At 39.3% G+C, this 24,361-nt stretch overlaps 1 protein-coding gene across 1 annotated transcript in view; it reads right to left on the bottom strand.

Annotated features, from left to right (window-relative positions):
* Window positions 1–11,397: 11,397 nt before the first annotated feature.
* The window catches only part of faf1 (Fas (TNFRSF6) associated factor 1), a 79,450-nt gene continuing 66,486 nt past the window's right edge, over window positions 11,398–24,361 (bottom strand). The window contains exons 16-19 of the mRNA XM_018726804.2: window positions 22,402–22,482; window positions 21,779–21,856; window positions 18,803–19,018; window positions 11,398–11,602 (exon numbers count right to left, since the gene is read on the bottom strand). Of these exons, the coding sequence (XP_018582320.1) occupies window positions 11,519–11,602; window positions 18,803–19,018; window positions 21,779–21,856; window positions 22,402–22,482 (459 nt within the window). The 3' untranslated portion in view covers window positions 11,398–11,518. The remainder of the gene's footprint in view (window positions 11,603–18,802; window positions 19,019–21,778; window positions 21,857–22,401; window positions 22,483–24,361) is intronic.

Genomic DNA, 24,361 nt, shown 5'->3' with positions numbered 1-24,361 from the left:
ACACCTTTTTAGAGGCTCACAAAAGGGACGCTTGACCCGACATATGTAACAGCATGTTCCTGTGTCCCTGCACTCCAGCACCCCGGTGGGGTATTCCAGCGGCCGCTCTGGCTGCCGCTGCCGCCCGGCCCCGGCGCGCCTGGAGCCGGCCTGCCTCCCGGGGACTCGCGCCGAAACGCTCGGGCCCATTAAGAGCCCCAGAGGTTAGAGTAGCAGATAGAGGGGAGCGCGAGGAGCGCGAGGAGCGCGCGGTTTGGGGGAAACCAGCGCCTATTTACACGCTTCATCTCTTCACCAAGTGCTCATTAGGTTGTTAACCTCCAGTCGAGTTGAAAAGCTCCTGTGAAGAAGGACTCTTTAGCGAAGGGAGGCATCCCCCTCAAGGCAGGGGACAAAGCCTTAAAATAACTACACAAAATAAGCCATTATTTGTTACTATAAAGTTGCTTTTGTCCGGAGCACTTGCGCGCATACACACATACACACACAGACACTGAGAGCGAGGCTTCGTCATTTATTCCAGCTTGTATACAGTGAGTACACCGCGTTCCCTTTCACACCAGTCGCAGGGAAAGCGCCTCGAGTCGAGTTTTGCGCGACACATGATTTTTTTGCGGATCGGTTCTCTCCCTCGAGCAACTTGTTGCGCCTCAGCGTAGCGCCGGAACTGCGCACGGCGCTCGTTTGTCCAACATCATCATAAGAGCAGAGAGCACGTGTGCGTCGCACGCCCTGTATTTCCGACGAGCAAATGCCACAGAGCGAGGACGTGAAAACCGTTCTGCTCTGCTGCGATTGAACCCGGGACACCTTCTCGGGAGCTTCTCTGCCAGGACACAGTAGGTGCTGTCAGAAGCGAATGGGAGGCGGATATTAGGAGAGGGAGCCGCAGCTTGCAGCAGAAACTCAGAAGCACTTTCAGTGGTTATGATTATTGCGTTGAACTTCCTTTAAAACAAATATGACTTTCAGGGCCTAGTATGGAGTGCGGGGGTGATTCAGCTCTGCAAAGAGTGTTTTGGAGAGCCCTTCATTTTCCACCGCCCTGGAAATAATAATAGCCCGTTGTTTCCAGTTAGTATATTGCCAAGGGTGGACAAGAAACACGTGGCTTTACACTCATCATTCCCACAACTGTTGCATACGTTTTCTGGCCCTTTAAAACGTCGCTCTTTCCTCGTTTCTTGAGTTTTTCCTTTTCTTTTTTTTTTTTTTTTTTTTTTCCTTCCTTTCCACCCCACTTCTCGTTTCTAGAAGCCCCGAGGCACGGATTAGATCTGCTGGCATCTGATCACCTCATTGAAAGTAAAATACTTTTGAGTAGAAAAAGAGAAGCTTTAGAGAGAGGAGGAGGAGGAAGAGGAGGAGGAATGGAGGAAGACTCCATCACCTTTCTGTTAATGAAAGAGCTGCATGCTGCACTACACGAGCAGTAGAGGCTACATCCATATCACTGCTATCATATCATTATCGGTGTAATAATAATAATTAGAATATTCATAATAATAATCTGCGCCCTTGTTAAAGCTGAAAAGTTGTCCGAGGGGTTAGATTTGTATAAAGCAAAAGTGCATACAAAATTACATCAGGTTTCAAACGACAATCCAGAATGGAAGAGAGCGGTTTGCTGAAGATGAAAATAAGCTCATCCGAGGAGTGCGCTAAACGCAATCCTTCGAGAAACTTATACACGGGAACAACATTTTAGAGTGAAGCTACAACGAAGTGAGGATGAAGGACACTGGGCAATGCGGCGGGAATATCGCGAGTAACAGAGATGTTCATCATGTAGTTTAAAAAATAAAAAAAAATTTAAAAAAAAGAATTTTGAGGATGATCTCGGTTTAAATTGTAGAGTCTAATTCAAATCCCCCACCTCCAAAAAAGTGCTGTAGTGCTTTCAGTGTGTATGTGTCCAGGTATACACACAGGGCAATTAAAATGCAAGCTCCCCCCCCCCGCCCCCCCTACATCTGCCTCATCAGCAGACGAAGCGCAGCAGAAAAGAGTGTCCTAAGAAAGCGCACATTGAGATCACAGATGGACTATGGGTTTCTGCAGGAAATTTGAGAAACACCATTTGTCCCAAATCAAAACTCAATGTGTCGGCCCACAATGGGCTCCGCTTTGAGGAGCCCCGCTTCAATCGGCTGTGTTTTTTAAACTGCGAGAGCTGCGCACAAAGACGCCGGGCCTCCTGGATGTCACCGGCGGGCCCATCCCGAGCCCACGTGGCTCTGCGGCACCACGGCGCTCCAGAAAGACAAGAAGGAGAACAAGGAGCCGGACAAGAAGAAAAAAAAAAAAAAAAAAAAAAAAGGAAAAGGAAAAAGCAAAAGGAAAAGAACACAATTATGAAGCAATTATTACTCTAGTTGAGTTCGCACGCCAGTGCGCCCATTGAAACACTCTCAGCTCCATTTAACACTTTATTCCAGGCCATGATAATCCGAATACCACAGGTTTACTGGCTGTTTTTTTTTTTTTTCTTTTTTTAATCTTGGCATTTTAAAAAAGAAAATAGGAACTGAAGGGCGCCATGGTAAATACATGAATATTCAACGTGGTTACAATCCTATTGTTTTTGAACATATTTACCATTTCCGTTTATTTTAACAATGTTCACCAGCGCACGATAACGGGCTCCATGGAAGGCAGCCACAATAATGTGGTGTTCGTTCAAAAACAAACTTCTTTAAAAACAGGGAGAGAATAAGCATTTAAAGTGTTTTAACATCGTGATGCCTCATTTGTGTACATTTCTTGCTATCATTAGAGCACTGCAAATACTTTTTTTTTTTTTTTTTAAACTAAATCGCGCCCTGCTGAATTTCAAAGCTTTTCCACACTTTTCATTCAAATGGCCCATTTAGAAGCAGAGCTAAAACCAGTCTCGCAATAATATGAAATGAAAGACTTTCAGATCACTTTTAATATGATGCGAAAAAGACACAAATGTCATATTATGGTAGAAGTTTAGATCTCGTTCAAATAAAATTCTTAGAAAATTAATATAGTGTGCTATATATCGAAGCACAGGAATATGTGGCAGTAATAAAAAAGTGAAAGTTTAATATTTTATGACTTGATAAATATGTTGAGACTTTCTTATTTCATCACAAGACGTGTGCAGTAAGTACAGAATTATTGAAGGTTTGAAAGAATTGATGTTCTACATTTTATTACTTCGTCGTGGTACTTGGCAGTTCAGTCAAAGTTATTGTAAAATATCAGCGAAATATTGGAAATGTAAAATTAAACACGTGACTTCGAAAGGCTTCATTCGGCTCTTTTCAGAAGACCTTTGGTGGCACTGGCCGTGAAGAGGGATGCTCAGATTCTTACTAACACACACCAACATGTGGGTACGAACGGAGGGAAAGTTACACATCTTCAGTTCATCCGAATGATATCATCATGTGTAAAAGGGAGACACTGAGGAGAAGCACGAGATCGTCAGTTCTTTTTAAAAAAAAAAAAAAAAAAAATTAGAAAAGGGAAATAGACTAAGTGAAATATAGTAGCGGGAGAAAAAGACTAGAACAACTTTCAAAGTTTCCCAACTCAGTTTCTCCAAAACACACATTGAGAAAACGCTCTCGTGTCGGGAATACTGCTGCTTCAAATCTGATCCTTCCACTTTTTAAGGAAGCACTGATTTCAGCCAAATACATCTACTTGTGTTCATTTCACTGCTTTTTTTTTTTTTTTTTTTTTTTAAACCCATTTATTCAGTATTTATACAGTTTTCACCAGTCATTCATTGCGAGTCACGATGCTCCAGCACCATGCAGCAGCAGGTGGGATTCGAACCAAGGTCCTTCGAGAGGAAAGCAGTGACTAAGTACTACACCACCAGCTACAAAACATGTTATGAGGCACCCAGTCTGTACAGGTTTATAAAGTAAAATAATAATTATAATTAACAGTTTGAAAGCAACTATCAGCACCTTCTGTTGGTTTCTCATAATAATAAACCCATTACAACAGTCAGTTCTTAAGATCCCAAACGCACAACTGTGGAACATGTAATACATATAAAAACTATAATATATAAAACATAACATAGTCACTGCAATTTTGAAAATGCGTCCAGCAAACACAGATTGTTCAGACTGTCAAAAAAACAATCATTCTTGTATCTTTTTATAGAACTGAACACAAACTAGATAACGGAAAATTGCTAGAAAATGTTTTTGTATTACAACACAGTTCCAATTTAATGATAAAAAAAAGTATATATTTTATTCTTAAACTGTCCGTAATTTAAAACTTGTTTAGATAGTTACCCAACAACAATACAAACTATCAATACTAATTTTAACTCAAAATGCGTGTGATTCCAGTTCTGCATTAAAATAATCGTGAGTTCACATCCATCTTTCTTCCTCACTTTATTTTTATTCGCACTTTATTCTCGCTGGTCTGTTGGACACAATGAAGCCGGAATAAGTTCAAGAAAGTTGTTTAAAAAAAAAAAAACTTTCAACAAAAATGGATTTATACGTGTAATATTCAGAGTGAAATACTGACAAGACAAAGGAGTTTTTTTTTTTAAAAAAAAAAAAAAAAAAAAAAAAGTCTTTATTCTGATATTTGCCATTTCAAATCGCTTGACAGATTAATTTGTGTTCTTGACTTTTTGGATTTGATGGAAGTCGAAGTGATTCGGGCAACAGTCGCTAACAGCGCGTCTGTGACACACACACACACACACACACACACACACACACACACACACACACACACCGCATCGTTAATTTACTGGGGTAAGACGAGAAATATGGCCCCAAGACCAATATACCGAGTCAAACAGGACATTTAATATATATCTTATTTCCCGCAGGCTGTCTGAAGGTAGAAATGCATTAATATAGCTTGTGCTGAAAATTTGTAAAGACAAAATAATATGAGAAAAACAGAAAGGAGGGCAATTCGATTCCCCCCCCACTGTGATCCCTAAAGGAGCCCCCAACATGAGAATCCTTCATCTGTTCCATGCACATGTCGGAAAAAAAACCACACACACACACACACACACACACACACACACACACACACACACACACACACACACACACACACACACACACACACACACACACACACACACACAACCTTTGAGATGATGGCATTAGTCACAAGGCCAACAGTGTGAGCAAAACCCCGCTGCATGAGCGCAGTTTGTACCTGGGCTCTCAGTACCAAATATGGTTACAGGCAAAATCATTTTCATGTGAAAACAAATTTACATAAAAAGATTCAGGGTTGTTTTACCAGAAAACAAACTAAAACAGTGTGTTATACTCAACATGGTGGTGGTTTGGTTTCCAGCTAAAGTTTTTACTATATAAAGGCCACCAATGCAAAGTTCTCCAAACAATATGTGAGAAATAAAACGCAGGCCACTTGTTGAAGTCTGACTGGCACCCATGCTCCACCAGCCATAATTTAGAAGAGAAATGCGCCTCTTTTTCTGTCCAAGTGTTAAAGCTGTGTAGATTCTGTTTCTTTGGTGGTGCCTTTCAGTAAGAGTGCTCTATGAGAAAGTAAACTTAAAGTGACCCCCCCGGTTAGTTTGGTCTGGGATTCCTCCATCGACGGGTGAGTGGATTTAAAAAGCTCGATGCAAGGGGATCAGAGCCCCCTTCAAAGGCGAGATCACTTGCATCAGGAATTCTGTTCACTCACCAGGGGCCAACATTCTTGACCCGGCTGGACTGGTTAAACATTATTGAACGCTTCCCTTTTGTGATTAAGGAACCAAGTCACCACCTTATCTTGCCACCACCGAATCTGTTTCACAGGAAACCACAGAATGACCCCATTGTGATACAGCCCAATTCTGAAAACGTGGGATTTGACAGAACTTGCTTTTAGCCTGTGAGGACTCAAGAGTGACAGCCAACTTAAATTACCAGTACTAATAGAGATGTCATAAGTCCGACTCAGAAGCGCAAGGGCACTGGCCATGATTAATAATAGTAATAATTCATATAATGGCTGGATTTTGTTTAGTATAGAAACCTAAACACAGACATCAAATAGGAAAAATTTGAACAACACACACGATCTGGAAGTTTGCTCCAAAAAGTTCAGCTACCATAAATTTTGTTGCGGGTCTACTTCCAAATGTTTTGCCACTTTCCACATCTAGTTACTGACAGCTCAGACTGTGACACTACCATGCAGATAATTATCACTATTAATAAGGCTGTCTTTCAAAAAAAAAACACTCCCAACGTATCACGAAAGCTCTTCTACAGTACGACTGAAATAGTAACTGCACCGAAAACAATAAATAAAAATCAAAATATATTGAAGAGCAAACAAGAAACAAAAATCCAAATTTATAAAACCTGCCACTTGGGATTTACAAAATTCTCTTAACTCTTGAAGGGGACTTGCAGGGATGCCATGCAGGAACAGTTTTTATTTTTTGTACCAGTATATACATTCATTCTAAATTCATCTGGAATTACGTGCGCAGCTTAATACTTCCTGTTCAGTGGGTTAGTGACAAAAACCTCGTCACACAGGATACCTTACAGAAACACAAATAGCTTCCCCTGTGGCATCCTTCGAGCTTGTTGAATGAGACCCCTCTGATCGCTGATCTCGAGGTGTATATTTGTGCAACAATATTTAAGTACTGATTGATTATACCATCCTATGTTAACTTTAATCCCCATCTTATCTGCATTTCAACGAGTATAAATTCCACACTCACAACATTTTCAAAATTGATTTTGTAACACACATTATTATTATAAGCAACAACCTCTAAAGTATGGAAGGTTAGAAATCAGGAGCAAGGCATAACAAAGGCTATGGGGTTTACTGAACTCTCAATTCTGGAAAAAAGTAATTTTATTCATGAATCTACACAGATCAACATGAACTTACCTCAAAATGTACATCATAATGGATTTTGACTGACAAATTTTGACTTTTCTCTAATCTCTCCATTAGAGCGATTGTTTTTCAAAGTTAAGCATTACCTTGGCAAATTAATATTTATTAGTAAACATATTTCAAATCTATTTCTGTAACAAAAACTTTTCTAATGAAACATTTAATAGCAAATAAACCTACAAAATACTGTAAATACTTTATGCCAATTTTAACTGTGCCAGAGGAAAACAATCGTGACTTGTCAATGCATGCCAGTTTATGGATATCTTGACTGACATAAAGTGACAAGTTGAATTATATTTGAAGAGACATGTCTCATTATAATGCAACTGGAATTTCCAACTCAATCCTCACACACAGTATCATTAGTAGCTTCTGTAAAACACAGGTGCCCTTTCATGTTAGTGATTCACAAGATGATTGAAATACAGGACATGCATAGTTACGCAAACAATATACCACTGTGGGGGAGGGCCTCCTGGAGGTGCCTCTGCCTCTGGCTCTGCTCCCCTCATGTTTTCCCTACAGATTCCCTTCCTTAAACTCTTATTTAATTTCAGCTGCCTCTATGCACAGCACTATAAGAGTCTGGCACTATCTTAACGTGTCTTTAGTGTCAGTCGTTTATTTCCCCAAAAGGATGTGTCAACATTTTAAGAAGGAAATTAAGAGAAAGACAACTGGGAGGAGATTTTATTGCTATACAGTGCTGTCAAAATGAGTTTATAGTACAGTTTAGCATGTATAAACTAGTTTGGGGTAAACGGACAGATAATGCAAGTGAAACTAGTTTGAAATGAAGTTACAGCTATTGTTCTGTAAAGAAAAAAGATATGAAAAATTCCTTGCTGTGATTTATCTGAGTATTAATTTTGAAGATCATTTTCAAATACAAATGAAGACTTAATTTTACAAAACCAGAATTAGTCATTGACTTGCCAGAATACAATGCTACTTACACATTTGGCTCCCAACAGACAGCTGGGTAGAAACTTCAAAACTAGTTTGTTAGAAGGCGTTACTGTAATTCATTTCTCAACTCTTCATACACTGGGATGACTGGAATCCCTCTCACATGACAAAAACAAAAGTTAAAATACTTGTGTATATCCTACTTTGTAGCAGCATGCTGCAAGGTGTATCAGGAAGTGGCAGGGCTAGGCCTGACATTAACGCATGGTTTCACAGGGTAGTGTCTTATTGAGAATCCCGACTCAGTGAACACATTGAACATAGAACAGTGTTTGCGTGAGAACCTTATGAGCAATGGCAGTAACACCGCACACCACTGAATTTGCCTTCAGGAAGAATAGATCTGCCACTTGTTGATAAGTAGGCCTTGATGCATAATGATGGAATGTTTAATATGCTAAATCAGTATTACAGTACTGATCTAACACAAATCGTGTCGTTAATATCAATAAATTTAGAGGATCTTGCACACACTTCAAATTTCATAGCCTATTACCTACTCCTGTGCTATCAAGTTTGTTTAATTTTCCAGCTCCAAGAGAATCGGGGCCATGGAACACTATTTCCTCATGTGCAGGGTTCCTCCAAGTACTTATTTCTCCCAGATGAGCAAGGAACTCATTCACTTTCCAGGTAGTGTCAGAAAAACAAACTGGTTTTTCAGGCACAGATGTCAACTCTTAAGTTTGACTTGTTTTTACTTTTTGTCAGCAGATGTTGCTTCTAAATAAGACTGATGTTCAGAAAGTATCGGATGGACACAAAACACTTTACAGTAAAGCTAAAATACACCGTCTACAATAGACTGGTATACCTCCCATTGTGAAAAGGTCCTCTGGATCCCCTGGTCTGAAGCAGCAGTCCAATTTCCATTTTTCCCCTCGTAAAACATTGAATCGTGGACAGAATTCCTTAAAGTAGTAAAGTATGTATTTCACTTTGTTCACCACTGCTGCAGTACATAGATGACATAATACATTTTAGCCAGATTAGACTGTTTCAGACCATGACTATAACTCGTCCGCTATGCAGACTGATATTGTATACAAGTCATTCTAAGCTACCAAGGTTCCAGTTGACAAAACACTGACTGGATAGCAAGAGAATTCAATTACAAAGCTCTCTTACGTGATTGTAGAAGAGATATAAAACACTAGCCTAAGAACAGTTTTATAGCAAGGTGTTTTTGAGAAGGAACAAATGATCCATTGTCCACAGCACTCCCTTGGACATCCAACTCTACCGGTGTGTTTTGTAAAAGTGTTAGTAAAGGTAGCCACACCTAGGCAGATTTCCCTTCTTGTTTACACTGAATTGAAGTAAAGCTTTAAAACAAACAGCAAAGTCTTTCAGGACACATTGATACATTTATTCTGGGAATGTGACAGCATACAAGCTTACTGAAATGGGGTTCATTCAAAAATTTAAAAAACAAAAAATCTTGAGTTGTCCCCACATTTTCTTGTTAAACCACAACCCAAGTTCCTTTTTTGGTGAAGTTATGCAACATAGGCTGGTCACTCTTACATACTTGGCAATGAAACATACTTTAATGCTATGGTTTCTTCTGTAAATATGTGGATGACTGAAGTGTTTTATTTGCAGTTTTTCAGCGTACGGTGTCTGCCTGTATGTTGCTGTGACCCAATGCTGTTCCTAAAGCTAATAAAGAAATAAAAATAAATAAGAAGCAGCAGCTTAATGAGAGGAAAACAAAAACAAGGGATAAGCCTTTGGTGATTGGGGTTCACAATAAAACCTTTCAGAATTTTATTAGGCGTGTTTTCACTGTTTAAACATCTGCCCAGACAATTAACTCGGAGTTCTCAGCTACATCTTGTCATGCGGCAATATGAATGGTGTCACATAAAAATATGGAATTAAAACAAAAATTTAGAAAGAGATGAAATGCCACTTCCCTCCTGCTGAAACACATTAATAGAAATCATTTGAGTTCTCTCAATGATCAGCAAGTTCCCGGCAAAAAATATTCTTTAGGTTTACTTAGGTCACAGGGCCACACTGAATGGCATCAAAGCTCCTCCATAGGCAGAGACAATCATTGTTTCTACTGACACATCATCTCTAAAAGGTCTGAAGAGATTTAAGGTAAGTATACTACGTGCAGCACAGAGTAACACTGGGTCTTGAAGGGTACCTGACCAGGCCACATGATGACTAAAGTGCTCTCTAACCTATATCCCTACACATCGCCTTTCCCTATCTAGGGCCATCACCCCCCTGTCTTGAGCTGAAACTTTCAGACTCCCTATGTTCTACTGTCAAAGTTCAGCATAACAAATTACGTAAATGCAATGAAAGATTTAAAAAAAAAAAAAAAGTATTTCTATTCATGTGGGCATGAGGCGAAACAGCTGCAATCTCGAGGAAGAATCCCAGAAGCCAACTAAAGAGTCCTGAGTAGAGTTTAATGTTTGCACTCAGATGCCAATATAAGAATCCCACTGCAGGTAAATAAAGATATTAACAATCACAGCATTGGCAAAAAATTTAAATTAAAAAAAAAAAAAAAAAAAAAAAAAAAGCTTATGAACACACTATAAGAGGAAGATAAATTTTAAATTACTATAACTGGGAAACCCTGATTCTTGGGGTAAATGGGCAGCACAATTAAAAAATAAATATGCAATAATAACTAATTCTGTGTAATAAAATATTAACATAATCCTTGGAGGCAATATGAAATTATATTGACAGACTACCCAACCCAAAATGTCCACCTAAAATAACACTGAATTCCTCAAGGTAGGACTGAAACAGCTCTGCTAATCTGTAATGACATTTACACATAAATTAGAAAATAATTTTCATAATACAAAGCTTAAAATTAGATCCAAAAACAGTTGCATGCATGTGTGTTTTGAGAAAGAGAGCTGGCTCAGGCAAATATGTATTTATATATTTTATATTGTGTATATCAAACTAAACTTGATACAGCATTTAACAAAAGGGATTGAGAAACAAAAGGGGTGGATTTTTATGTAGTAGGTAGGTAATCAGTACTTGCGCTTCAAGGTTGGGACATTAAGCCATTAAAGCAAGTTGCAGTGGATGTGTCCATACCTTGGGCACTGTACACTGGCAAGAAGGGGGCAAGGGTTAAGGTAGTAATTATAATGGAGAGAGTCCAGCATTCCCCAAATGTCCTTTTGCTTTTTTCTTTTCCTCCTTCACACACAAAATATGTCTCAAAAGAAGCGATTTTGGGGAAAAGTCTTTTTTTTTTTTTTTTGTAAATGTGGACAGAGAATATGAAGACACTGCATTTAAGTGAGGTGTGTATGTTAGTGTGGCTGTGAGATTTGGTGCATGCATGTAAGCATACCTGTATGGATGTAAGTATGTATGTGCGCATGCATGTTGCACACAAGGATAGCAGAACGGAACATTGTGTCTTCTGTGTGTGTATTGTTTGGTATGTGGGTTTCAACTTCAGTGTGTCCTTATGATGTGTGTGTGTGTGTGTGTGTGTGTGTGTGTGTGTGTGTGTGTGTGTGTGTGTGTGTGTGTGTGTGTGAGAGAGAGGGAGAGAGAGAGGTCTCTGCTGACAGGCAGGAAACACAATGTGGTTCTTTACTACTCTAGCCTGCCTCTTTATGCCACAACAGTCTTACTCCTTGGCTTCCAAAAAGAGAGTCTCCTGAGGAAACAATTTGGCCTCCAGGAAAGTCCAAGCAGGGTCTAACTGGGTTATCTGCAAGAAGGGAGATAAAAGGGAAAAAAAAAAAAACAATCCAGGAGTTACATACATATTACTGGAATACTGATTGGCTTATACACATTATGCAGAAGTTTCATCACTACAGCAGCATCAAGAGTGACAAGTTGGGCTTGTAAGCATATGGCCAGAGGACTCAGTCTCAGAGATCCTACAGTAAGAATGGTATACAATACTATTCTAGCAAATATCCAGATGTATAACCATGTATACAATTAAAATGCAAGTCTCTTTGTCAAACAACTGCTACAGTAAAGTCATGACTTTTACAGTATTTCAACAGTTGAGAAAGTGTTTTACCATAGGTCTGATGATTGCAATGAAAACTTATATATTCATACCACTACTATTGCTCTAGTACCCTTGAGGAAGGTACCAACTCAAAAGAGCCCAACTGAATAAATAACTAAGTGGTAGGTAGATTAGCATTTTAAGTTACTTTGGAGAAAAGTGCAGGCTATATGATTAAATGTAAACATAATGTAACACTGGGGAGGGACCCTAGTACCCTTGTTATGACTGATATCACTGTACAAAGTGAAAACATCCCACAGCTGGCATATGGTAACCGGACTAATAATTGCAATGATAAAATCATTCTGTAATAACAATAGCACAAGTTAATGAATTATTATGCTCAGATTCACACTGTGTCCCTAGCTGCTAGGACAGCTAAAAGTACCTAGAGTTCTGTTATAATATACTGTATTTTTCTTACAGCCAACTGGAAAAGTGAGGTATTGAGTCAGTAAATCAGATGAGAAGTTCTTTAAGCTTCCAGGTTCTGATTGCCTGAGAGATTGGCCATATTTGCTTTCACAAGACTCAGATTCAAACTGAACAGCCCCAGACTCCAGGAAGACTGGCCACAGAGAAAGTGAGAGTTGCTGCGGCATAGTGTGGTGATGCAGTCAAATTGAGAACCTAACTACTCCTCCTTTACATCCTTATTTGCACTTAAGAAAAGCAGAGCAAAAAGCAGTTATGAATAAAATCTAATATCAGCTACTTTCACAGTATTTTACCTGAACTTAAATGCTGTAAAGGCACAAAAAAGTAATAATAATAATAATAATAATAATAATAATAATAATAATGTTCTTACTGCTTTGTTAAATCTTTCAGCCACTCACTGTGAATCATTCTGCAACCTCTATTAACAAGCCTGTAGTCCATCTTGTCCAACACAAGACCTTTGATCCTGGCTAAAGGCACATAATCAGTGGTGCTTCTCGCATTACATAGGGTACAGTCCAACACCTGTGTCCTCGTGCTCAGCACTGTGATGGGCAACTTGTGACAGGGGCTTATCTGTTTCTTGTGGGTGACGGCAAGAGATTAGCCCTCCTATTATGATCACCAAGACAGTAATTAACAACCAGAACCCAGACTATCACTGTGGTCAGGACAAAAGCCACTTAATATACTAAGCAGTTCTTCCTCTGAAGACATCTGTACTAAAGGGGGGAAATAAATTAAAAATAAAAAATAAAAAAAATAAAAAAAAAAAAGGGGGGGGGGGGAGAGAACACTAAGTTATATGAATATAACTTCAAAAACTATATGCAAATTAGAATAACAGAACACAATATAAAAACGTGCCAATGGGTCAAAGAAAAATTGGTTTTATGGGAATGTGAAAATGAGTCTTCCAGAAAGAGAAGATTTTTGAAGTACTTCAATGATTATTTAGAATGCTCCAAAATTACTAACAATTCTCTCACTACTTTCCAATTCGTATCAGCTCTATTCAATATCTCACTACTGCCTTTTATAGTTTCTTAAAAAGGCAAAATTGCTTTGTGCAATGTCACAGTTCACCAATCATGGAATTTCACTTTTATGGCATTTTTATTACAGTTATATTTTTTCATTTTAAAAATGCACTTTCGGAAGCCTTCCAGACATCCAAACAAACTACACAAAGAAGAGCACAAATGTTTTTTTTTTTTTTTTTTTAAGATACTACTACTTCTAAAAGTATATTACAAAAATATCCAGATATATGCTTTTTTTTTTTTTTTTTTGCTCAGGCTTAAAGAAAATGAAATAAAGAAAGCTACTCTTATAAGCCCGAAAAGCCTATCAGATACTATACCAAAACCTTTAGCTAAACTTCAAAAGTGCCACAAGGCTTACCTTGATTTCACCACACTTCAATCAATCCATGTATGTCAACATGTACATGTATTTTCGGAATCTGGTCTAAGTGCTAAATCTACTGCACGTGTGAAAGTGTTGGGGGCTTTGGTATGAACTGTACTCCCTTCCACTCCAGTTCTTTTCTGAGTTAGAGAGACTACAGATTTTTTTTTACACATGCTTAGGTGTTAATCTTTGTAAATATAAACAGCTCAATATTTTGTGAATTCGCTTATAGTGAATGCTTTAGGCAGCTCTCACATAGTGCTGCTGGAGTGGAAGATACAAAGAGGAGGCAATTACAAAACTAAATCTGCACTAAACCAAAATGGTAAAGAATCAAAACTCATGTGTTAAGAAGTTAGATTTTTCTGTAAATGTCAAAAGTGAACACAAATGACACTACTCAAAAAAAATTTAAATATTGTAATGGATCCAAGATTGTTTGGTATGATTAACAAGACAGCTGAGGGCTTCATTGTTGAATGAGGGCCCTTTGTGACACACCCACAGAGGCAGTTTCACTTGTTTGTGTGACACCTGATTTACATGCAATTAAGGCTGCGTGTTTCTCAGCATGACACTGAAGCACGGGGGCGGCATGCAGAGAGGGTGTCATGGACCCATACACTAAGCAGTTGAAGGGAAGATGGAGTGCTAACAAATGACATCACAATGTTTTGCAAACAAGACCTGGGTGCATGCCTCACCACCATTGTTGTCCCAGCATTTGGCATATTACAGGCAATGCTAATGAGCCTGGTGGTTACGCTACGACCCGGTGGCGTGAGGTATGATCGCATGTGGGTGTAATGTGAGGGAGGGGTAAATGCATGTCTGTGTGTGGAGGGGGTTCTTTTTAATGCTCTCATTAAAACGCTTGGTAAGGAGTAGTCAGAAAGGTGCCACACTGACACAGGAGACAAGCACCATCGGCGATTGTTTACACTTATCCAATTAACAAACTGTAAGCACAGAAGCATCTGTCAATAAACAAAGCTGTTGTTTTCTTCCACTTTCTCCTTATCCAGTCCCTTTCTCATTCCCCACATGGCCCTTTTGAAGAGGAAGCTTGAAGAACAGGGCCCTTTAAACACCTCACTCCACATGAGATGGTGAAGCATGTGGCATGTCACCACATGTGACTTTTAAGTAAGCAAAAAAACTCTGCCGATAAGATATAAAAGCTCTGTATAGTCTATAAAAAGATGTCATTACCTTCTGAGTATCTTAGTGCTCTACAATGACAAACTCGAAAGAATGTCATAAACAAACATGCAACTACAATCTTACTACCACCTCCTTTCAATCACTCCAAACATGCTTTGCCAAGGGCAAAAAAAAAAAAAAAAAAAAAAAAACATAAGTAGTATAAGGGTAAAACTAACTGGTTTCTTTGGTTTGAGTCAATGAAGTTCATGAATGATTCATAATTTTGAAATGCTGGACTAAAACCATTCTGAAAGAAATACTTCAATTTTTAATTTTATACAAGTATTGTCATAAGAAAGAATAATGAACACATTGGGCTGTTTGTAAAACGTTAATACTTTGGCACAACAGCATCACTGACATGCAATAATATTTGAGGAGTTAACACAGGGTTATCAGCAACAATGAGGACACATGGCAAGTTTTCCAGCGAGCAGCTACAATTTCCAAATTAGCTGATCTTGTCTAACTAGCAGACTAGCTAAATCACTGGAATAGTTAAATGCAACTACATGTACAAAATTTATAAATAATAGTATTTATTTTGTTTGTGATTTTTGGGCCTTGGGAAAGGAAGAATTCAGTATTCTTTACAATCACTTAGCACAAACCTGTTACCCACATTCTACAAAATGTGTAGTTGGCTTTAGAAACTGACTAGAAGCTATTCTAGACAGAACATTTTAAAAGAAACTTGTAATATCAAGTTTAATTTTTGGAAAAATGTCTAAGCATTTAGTAGACTACCTGGTTGATGTCAGTGAGACTAATGGTGTCAAGGTAAGCTTGTAGTCAGATGGATAGTTTTGTAGAGAAATTAATAAAATATTGTTAAAGCAAATAAATACAAATAAAAGCTTCTCAGATGGACAGTATGTAAAATATTAAATTTCATTTGTCTCATTTTGGCTTATAGTACATTGAATATGGCAAATGGGAATGATTACATCGTAATTACAAGAAACAGTAAATTAGAAATATATGAAGTGTAATTAAGATTATTCTAAGCAATGCACCACAGAATAACAAGATATAAACTCTGCAGTTGCACCTCTAGTTAAGATACACAGTAAATACAACTGAAGTCATTCAACGGGGAAGATTTTATCAAACATAAGATGGTGGCTATGAACTGCACTTACAGGCTCTGGAGTATGAGCCCATGCAATTACAGTTTAAACCTAACTACAAAATACTCTTTTGTACATTCCGGTCAAATTTGACATCAGAACGTTGTTTAACATTAAAATGCCTTTAGACAAAGAAAAAAGCAAATGATACAGCTGAGTTAATCAAGTAAAAAGCGAATATTTTCAAAAGTCAACATACTGTCCCCAAGGTCTTAAATCTTGGGTACTATTCAGCAGTCACATCAAAATGCCACAAAACTGCAAACGCTCTAAAGTCAGATTCTTGCCTGCATCCAAAGTACTGAAAGAAAAATTAACATTATAACGTGAAATAAAAGACGACAAATACTTAGAGTCGAAATAAAACATATACCGGAAAGGGAAAGTAAAATAAATATACAAAAGGTATAATTCAAACACTCCCAAACGTGCAGCTGTAATAATGAATTTCTTTGATGAAGCCATTTAGTTTCCATGTTAATTAAAACCAAATAGCTCGTCTGTTTTAAAATCGAGTTGTCAAGTGTTTATTTGGCCAATTACTGAAGCAGTGGGAGATCATTATCTGCTTCCAGGAACGACGACAACACGTAGCGCAGGGGCGTAAACGGAGTACTTCAAAGCAAGCAGTTAGGACCAAGGAGGCAGGGTGCCCGGGTGAATAGAACCTAGGTCCCAGGGGAGCAGAGTGGAGCGGAGTGGAGCGAAGCCGGGGCTGTCACTATCCTTTGACAGACTGGCAATCTGGTACACAAGCAGCACAAAGGACATCTGAGGAAACTAACAAGGTGCTTAGTAATGGTTTAGGGTTAACAGCTTTTAACTAGACATTGTCAGATCACGTAATTGGCAACAGTAAGCAGTTTCTGCACAGGAATGACAATTTCCTCTAAAACTGGTACTCTTTTAGTCCGCCCTGCTGGAATGTAAGAACTAAACAGGTTCTCAAAATGTTTTAAATGCTCACTGTTTAAAGATGACAATATAACCTGCGCGTTGGTGACAGAGCATGGCCTAAAGAGGCTACAATGAAATAACAAATCTCAAATGGTACAAAAATGCAGTGACGCACAAACAGTACATGTGCTTTAGATACTTTTGGCACACATTTAACAGACTCCCCAAAACAAAAAGGGTTTTTTTCCTACTTAACTAACCCAAGAGTGTAATTTTACATGCTGATTATTATAGACTGAAAAGTAATCTGAAACATAAGGCAGTGGCATGAAACAAGAACTTTTAATCTTGTTTACTTCTTAAATTTTAAAATTACAGTGCAAAAGATCTCATCAGTCAAACTAAGAAGTGAAGTAACCAAGACCCATTGAGTACAGAAACAGACCCATGTGGCAGTGAATATACTGTCCACTGCACAAAATAAATCCCATGCAAGCAACATGAGGCAATGCGTAAACTATGTGCTAAAACTCCCCTTAGTGATAAAGTGGATACAGAGAAGTGGCTACACATAAGTGCTATGCATGTGATGCAGAGTGTGCTGAAGGGTAGGCCTGTTTGACAACCATGAAAGAGAACACTAACTTACATACATTACATTTATTCATTTAGCAGATGCTTTTCTCCAATGCGACACACATCTCAACTTAGACACGTCCCCATTTTCCCCAAAGACTTACATAAAATAAACTGCTCGGTCTTTCTTTATATGTACAAATACTTGTATTGCAGGAGTTTGCATGTTGTGAAACACTGCGTGCTTATGCATCATATGCTTGTGTAAGGGTATACCATTTGTGTTTGCATGTGTATGTGAATACGTATATGTATTGCGCGGGTACCTGTGTTTGTGTGCATGTGTTTATCTACCTATGTAGAAACTATACATCTATGTCTGCATGTGTTTGTAAATCTACATAAAAGTATACATGTATGTGTGCATGTGTTTGTGTGCACATGCTCCCTGAAGGCTTTAACGGCTGGCTGCCTGGGCAGGCCTGCACGCTTCCCTTGATTAATGGAAATCCCATATTAGTTTCCACAAGTCTAATTAACCAGGTAGTTAAAAACAATGCTCATTAGCTACATGCCACAGCGCTTACCAACCCTTTCCTTAATTATTGTGTTACTGCCAGTGCTGCAAGGGTCCAGCGGAGCTGAAGAGGATACTGCTGACAGTAACTTAAGTTACCAGTGCTCTTTTGTGCAGACAGGGATCCTAATTAATATTCGGCAAATTATAAATGCACTTGTGGATAGAAATAAAGCACACACTAACACAGACCCAGGGAGGGGGGGGGAGGGAAAGAAAAAAAAGGTTCTCATTAGCCTGCCTTGGCTTTTAATTAAACTGCAAGCGTCCAACTATCCCCACAGTCACACTCTCCAGACACAGGGGATGATGATGAGCAACAAACTCCAGTCAGTTGGTGGGATTAAAAACCCAATTATTACACGGAACATTTTCCTGCAGAGATGTTACAATCGGATTCCAAGGAGCCGTCTGTCTTGTCGCTTGTTTATGAAAAAAAGTTGTAAAAGAAAACTTGTGAGGGAACTAGGATAGGATATGATGGCATGCTACTTTAACTCCACCAGGGAAATATGACATAACAGACACTACCGAGAAGAAGCACCCACAACTACTGAAACAATATGAAACTTGTTTTAGCTATGCTTGTAAATGAGACTTTGGGCGTATGGGCCCTCAATCTGGCCCTAGAGGATTACTCACGTTTCTGCGGGGAAAGGTGGTGAGGAGTTTGAACTCTTCCTGCGGATAGCCCTTGGAGGCCACAAAGTCAAAGAGCACCTGCAGTTTGCAGCTGCCAAGGAAGCGGCGCTCCAGGAATTCGCCGCTGGGCGTCCGGATGCGCAGCTTGCTCACTGGCTCAACACCCTCCTCCTCTGGCTCTGGAGGCAAGGCCTGCTCCAGGGACAGACGGATGGCCTGGGAAAGGTATGGATGAAAGATGATAGAAAAGTTAATATAATTTAATAGGTTATGTTTTAATGTAACAACATATTTAAATATTTTGATGTTTGATGAATATTTTAAGGCCTTATTCTTTGTACCTAAAAAATGAAATATGTAGTGTTAACCTAAATACCACCCGCAGTAACAACAGTATATATTGCCTTAACACTAGTAGTAACAGTAACATTATTGTTGATATTTGCAATATGGCAGCAATAACTAGAGAACCCTCTTTTGAACTTGACATTTATTTTGACAGACTCAGAGTAATGACAATATAAACAGTATGTTTGAGTAAAAATCTACCATTTAAAGAAACAAAAACAAAAAACTACAAAAAATAAAAAAGGACAACAGGGGAATTAATCAGACCACTGAAATCACAGATCAGGACCTGCTGCCCCGGTGTGGTTTTCACCTACAGCTTGTTTTTCCTGTTTTGACAGTCAGCAGCATATGCTGTGACAACACACGGCAGCTTTATTTACCAACCGTAATGCAATTATATTTCATAAAAGTGTACAACAGTAGCTCATTAGCAGCTCCTGTCTTTGTGTGCGTGTGCCGGAGTGGCCCCCAAGCCCACTCCCCCGGGGAGGGCTGCATAAAGGGCCCTTCGGGAATACTCCTCCCACCCGGATCCAGGCTGCTGCATCCAAGGGCCTGTTTTTGCACAAAGAACACTCATAAGCACCTTTTCACCACAGGAAAAAACCACTAAAGAGGACAGACGTGTGCACCTGACAGGGGTGGCAGGCCCAGTCACCAAAGCACAATGACATTGTTGCTCCCTGACCCCCAACCACCACCCCCACATTTTTACATGCAAACCACCAGATATCCCTTTAATCCATCATTGTACAAAAAAGACATAAGTCACATATTACATTTAGCTTTTCTGCCATTATGATTGTTATTCAGTTTTGTGTTTGCTTTGTTAAAAGTAGCATCATGGAAAAGGCATAGCACATCACTGACAGACTGGAGGTCTGTGTGGTTGGCTCGGCTCCAGATGGAGGACATCATGCTGCCTTGTTTACTTGCAGACAATGTCTGTGAAACCAGGAATTCTTCTCCGAAGCCGAGGAGACACCCTTCTGAATGCCCAGGACAGCTGTCCTTCTACTGGTGCCACAAGAGCCATGTGCCCTACCTTTCCTCCTCTTTCAGAGTAACAGAGAATCTCACAAAGTAATGTCCTCTGAATGTGATGTCTTTCTAAATACTTTATTTTAACAGCCCAAAGAGTGCCATAAGCATATGGTTTGCCACTTCACAAATCTCTTTGGGCAGATAAGTTTTTATGGCCTATAGCTGTCATTGCTGCAGTGGTGACAGACAAAGAGTTTACATTTACATTTATTCATTTAGCAGATACTTTTCTCCAAAGCAACTTACAACATTAAGCCATATACAGTTATTTACCCATTTACAGAGCTGGGTAAAGACTAGAGCAATTTACCACTTTGCTCAAGGATACTGGAGCTGGAGGTGGGATGCAAACAAGGCAGCAACTCTAACCAATACACTACCAGCTGCCCACTGATAAATACAATGTTTGAATATGTGTTCTAACATACAACTCCAAATAAAAAGGATACTTAAGCACTGAACTCTGCAGGTAATTGTACAGAGACTAAACTGAAGATCTCTCCACCCTGTTGGCTTTACCTGTACAGTGTGTGCAGTTCTGTCAGTGCCTGGGGCTCATTGCTAACACTGGGCAGGTGGAGGATCTGAAGTCTCTCGTCAAACGAAGCACTCAGTGCACAAAGCAGACTCAGAAAATGCAGTGAGTTCCCAAGGTTGACACCTCACCAGTTTTTCATACACAACAAACACCAACCCATACGTCAGTGCAGATATGAAAGGTCGGCCAGCTGAAGGAAAGCAAACGCAACATAATCAAACAGGTCCTCATGACCAGTTTACTCCACAAAGCCTGACCCATCCCCCTGCTTCCACCCCGTTTGTGTTTGTCTCTGATCTGGCCTCTGAAAACAGCACGTGCGGTCAGCCCATATGAGACAGGTCATCTAAATGGTGAGTCCAAACGTGAATCGTATTGGGGGATATCATATTTCCGAATGTCTACACTATGACACACAAACAGGCCTTTTGCCTCGGCCACGAAAGTGAGCAGGGAATAGTAAAATAATTAAAACCAGACTCGTCTTTGTTGACAGATGTTTAACTAATGTGACAAATCATCTGCGACAGCCGCTTCGACAGCCGCCATTTGCAACTGAGCAAATATTCAATAATCATAATAAAAGAAGATATAATTGCAGAATAGATGCTGAAAGTGGCGTGCAATTAAGTGTTTTCCTTTTTGTGTGCTTGCTTATTGTCATCCCTCTGTTTATTCGGTTTTAATAAAAGCTTGCCTGACCCAGAACAGACAAAAGGACAAAAACGCTGATGTACAACACAACTGAGAAGAAGCCACGCTATGGTCTGCAGCTTAATGCATTCTCTCCTGGATATACCTTCCATTAAGGGATCATAGAGAACATTAACAAATGGTCCCATTGACAAGAAATTCATGTGTTAATATTTAGGAAAGGAACAACAGCCCTGTCAACATGTTTCCATCATACACTTAGAAGGAAGTACAGCTTCATGACTCAACCCTGTTCCATTAACCATATGAAAGATATTCATAGCAGGTGTTCACCTGTTCTTGAGAGGAATATTTTCTACTGCTCACCCTTCTTTTGGCAGTGACCTTACCTCACGCTCCTCTTCCTGTTCTTTTCGGATTTGCTCCAGACGAACCTGTTCTGCCTCTTCCCTCTCCTGGGCCTCTCTCTGCAAGCACCAGGGGTCATATTCGTTACATATGAATCTGCCTTAAATGTCAGCAACGCAGTCAAGTGACATGGCAAATGGTCATGAAAAACAAAATATGATGCAGAACCCTATTAAGTTCTTGTGAAAAACAGACCAATAAACTACAATTAAAAATTATGGTTTTAGCAACATATATCTAGTTAATTCTCTGTAGTTTAGCTATGACTAAAGTATCAAAACTTGTGTCCTCTAGCTCTGGCACATATTTTAAAGTTGTTGTTTTCGTAGCTCTTCTGTGGAGCAGTATTATCTTACATTTTCTTTATTGTGAGTGTATGACTGTAGGTAAAACCAGTTAATATCTGAAAACGAAGTATAAAGTCAGTTGCGAATCAAGAAAATTGGAGAGAAGATTATTAGCTTCCTACTGAGCCTTGCTGAAATCTCCATCATAAAATTCTAAATAATAAACAAGAATCACAAAATAATAAAAATATGGGGAAAAAACCCTGAGGTTAAAAAAAAAAAACACCGTGCTGGGGATTACAAGGAATGTCTCAAACCTTTCTGCGGTCAGCTTCTAAAGACAAGCGGTATGCTTCATCTTGCTCTCGCTTCACCATTTCTCTTGCTTCACGTTCATCCTACAGAGAAATGAATAAAACAACTTGTTAGACACAAAATGAATGAGTTAAGATGTGAACCACTACAGCCTCACTACATAGGTGGCAGTAAGAAATGGTAGCCAAATATCTCTGCTTATATGTCTACACAGAGTTATGGATTAAGTTCTGCTACACTGTAGACTCCATTGAGACCCAAAGTCTCATTTATCCCTTTGTATGCTCCTGTTTGCTGAGAGGTACACAGCTGCTTGCTTACCTGTTTTGAGGGACGGACTTTCTAAAGAAGGGGAAAAGAACAGCTTCTTCTGTGCAGTCTGGTACTGATGTTTGTCTTAGTGCTTAGAAGACTTAGCATCTTTTTTTTAACGTGTGGACTGTGTGTGGTGATGTGGCAAATAGCAGAAACACTGAATAGGCACTGCTATAAAGAAAGAAATGGGGGAACCAAGCAGGAAATTCCTCTATGGCCTGTTATGCTGGTCCCAAAATACACACTGGAGCTTTAGCAGGATGGCAGGAGACAACTCCCAAAAACTCATCTTGCATGAATAACATCTGACATGACTAACATGTTTGAATCCATGCAAATATACACAAGTCAAAACAGACTGCAGTATGACTGGGCAATAATCATGACTGCAGAAAATACTTTTGAACAGCTCAGTTTATCTGAAATATACACATTAAAACCACAATCCCTTCCAAAAAAAAAAAAAGGGGTACATGATTTGTTGAAGCTGTCAGTTCTTTCTTTTTTAAAAATCAAGTATGAAAAGTAACTCCTGTGTGTTGTCCACCTCCCAGGCATGTCAGTTGTAGTGGAATGCGATCATAATGCTGACAAATGTCTGCGGTGTCTGGGTTTGTCCTGCACTGGCGATGAGGCAGCCGTGAGCCTGGGTTTGGGATGAATGCAAGGTCAGGGCAGCAGTGATTGCAAGAAACCAAACACTCAATGTGATGCAGAGGAATGGGTCACTCTGAATCACCTTCTCTGCGCATCGCACTGCAGACATGTTATAAAGCTCTGGGTGCACCCCTGTCTAACAAGACTCTACACTAGTCACAGAACCAGACTAATCGACTAACTCCCCCAATACAAAAGGTAGTTTTCAAACAGGCCATATATAAAACACTACATCCTGGCCAAAATTACTCCCACCCTTCCTTGACTAAACAATGCCAAGTGGTCTGATGACCAGCGGGCTGTGGGCCAGAACCAGTAGATGACACATGTCGAATATCAGTACTCTGAGCTGTACACCCCACTTTGTGCCCAGAGTAGGCACCTCAGATGTGTGAACTCTTGTGTAAAATGTAGCTGAAAGGAAACCTTTGAGAATAATCCCATTTAAAAAAAATAAATTAATCTGGGAAAAGCAGAAAATCACAAAACAACTTTTACAAGTAAATAAGAAGAGAAAAGGTACAGAGGGCAAAATCCAGTCAGCACTTACAAAATGCTGTTTACAGCCGAGTTCACTCCTAACATGAAATGAAGTGTGACATTTCTGGGATGTGGCTTGGGATTCTTGTGGTTCTTGAATCAAAGTATGAGTACATAATCCAATCACGGTAATTTGTTCAGTTATCATTTCTTGTGACTTAGAAAGATCAATTTTTTGAGATGCTCGAAAGGAGAAAACTGCTGAAGAAACTAAGGGTGTAAGATTAGGGAAATTTACTTCTTACAGGACTCTTTTTTTTAATAACTATTCTGGTGTTCAGTCAAGCATATTAGCAACAAAGTAAAAATAATGTCTCTTTCACAACAATATTTTACAAAAAAAAGGTGGGTGGACATATGTTCTGCATATACCTCTTTGTTGCCAACTGTTACTAGTGATTCCATTTGTTTCCAAATTATGAAGCTACACATAAAAGCCACAGACTTTTT

The sequence above is a fragment of the Scleropages formosus genome, chromosome 9, assembly GCF_900964775.1.
Source record: "Scleropages formosus chromosome 9, fSclFor1.1, whole genome shotgun sequence".
Lineage (NCBI taxonomy): Eukaryota > Metazoa > Chordata > Actinopteri > Osteoglossiformes > Osteoglossidae > Scleropages > Scleropages formosus.
Note: the sequence above shows the minus strand (reverse complement) of the source record. Positions and strands in the feature narration are given on the sequence as shown.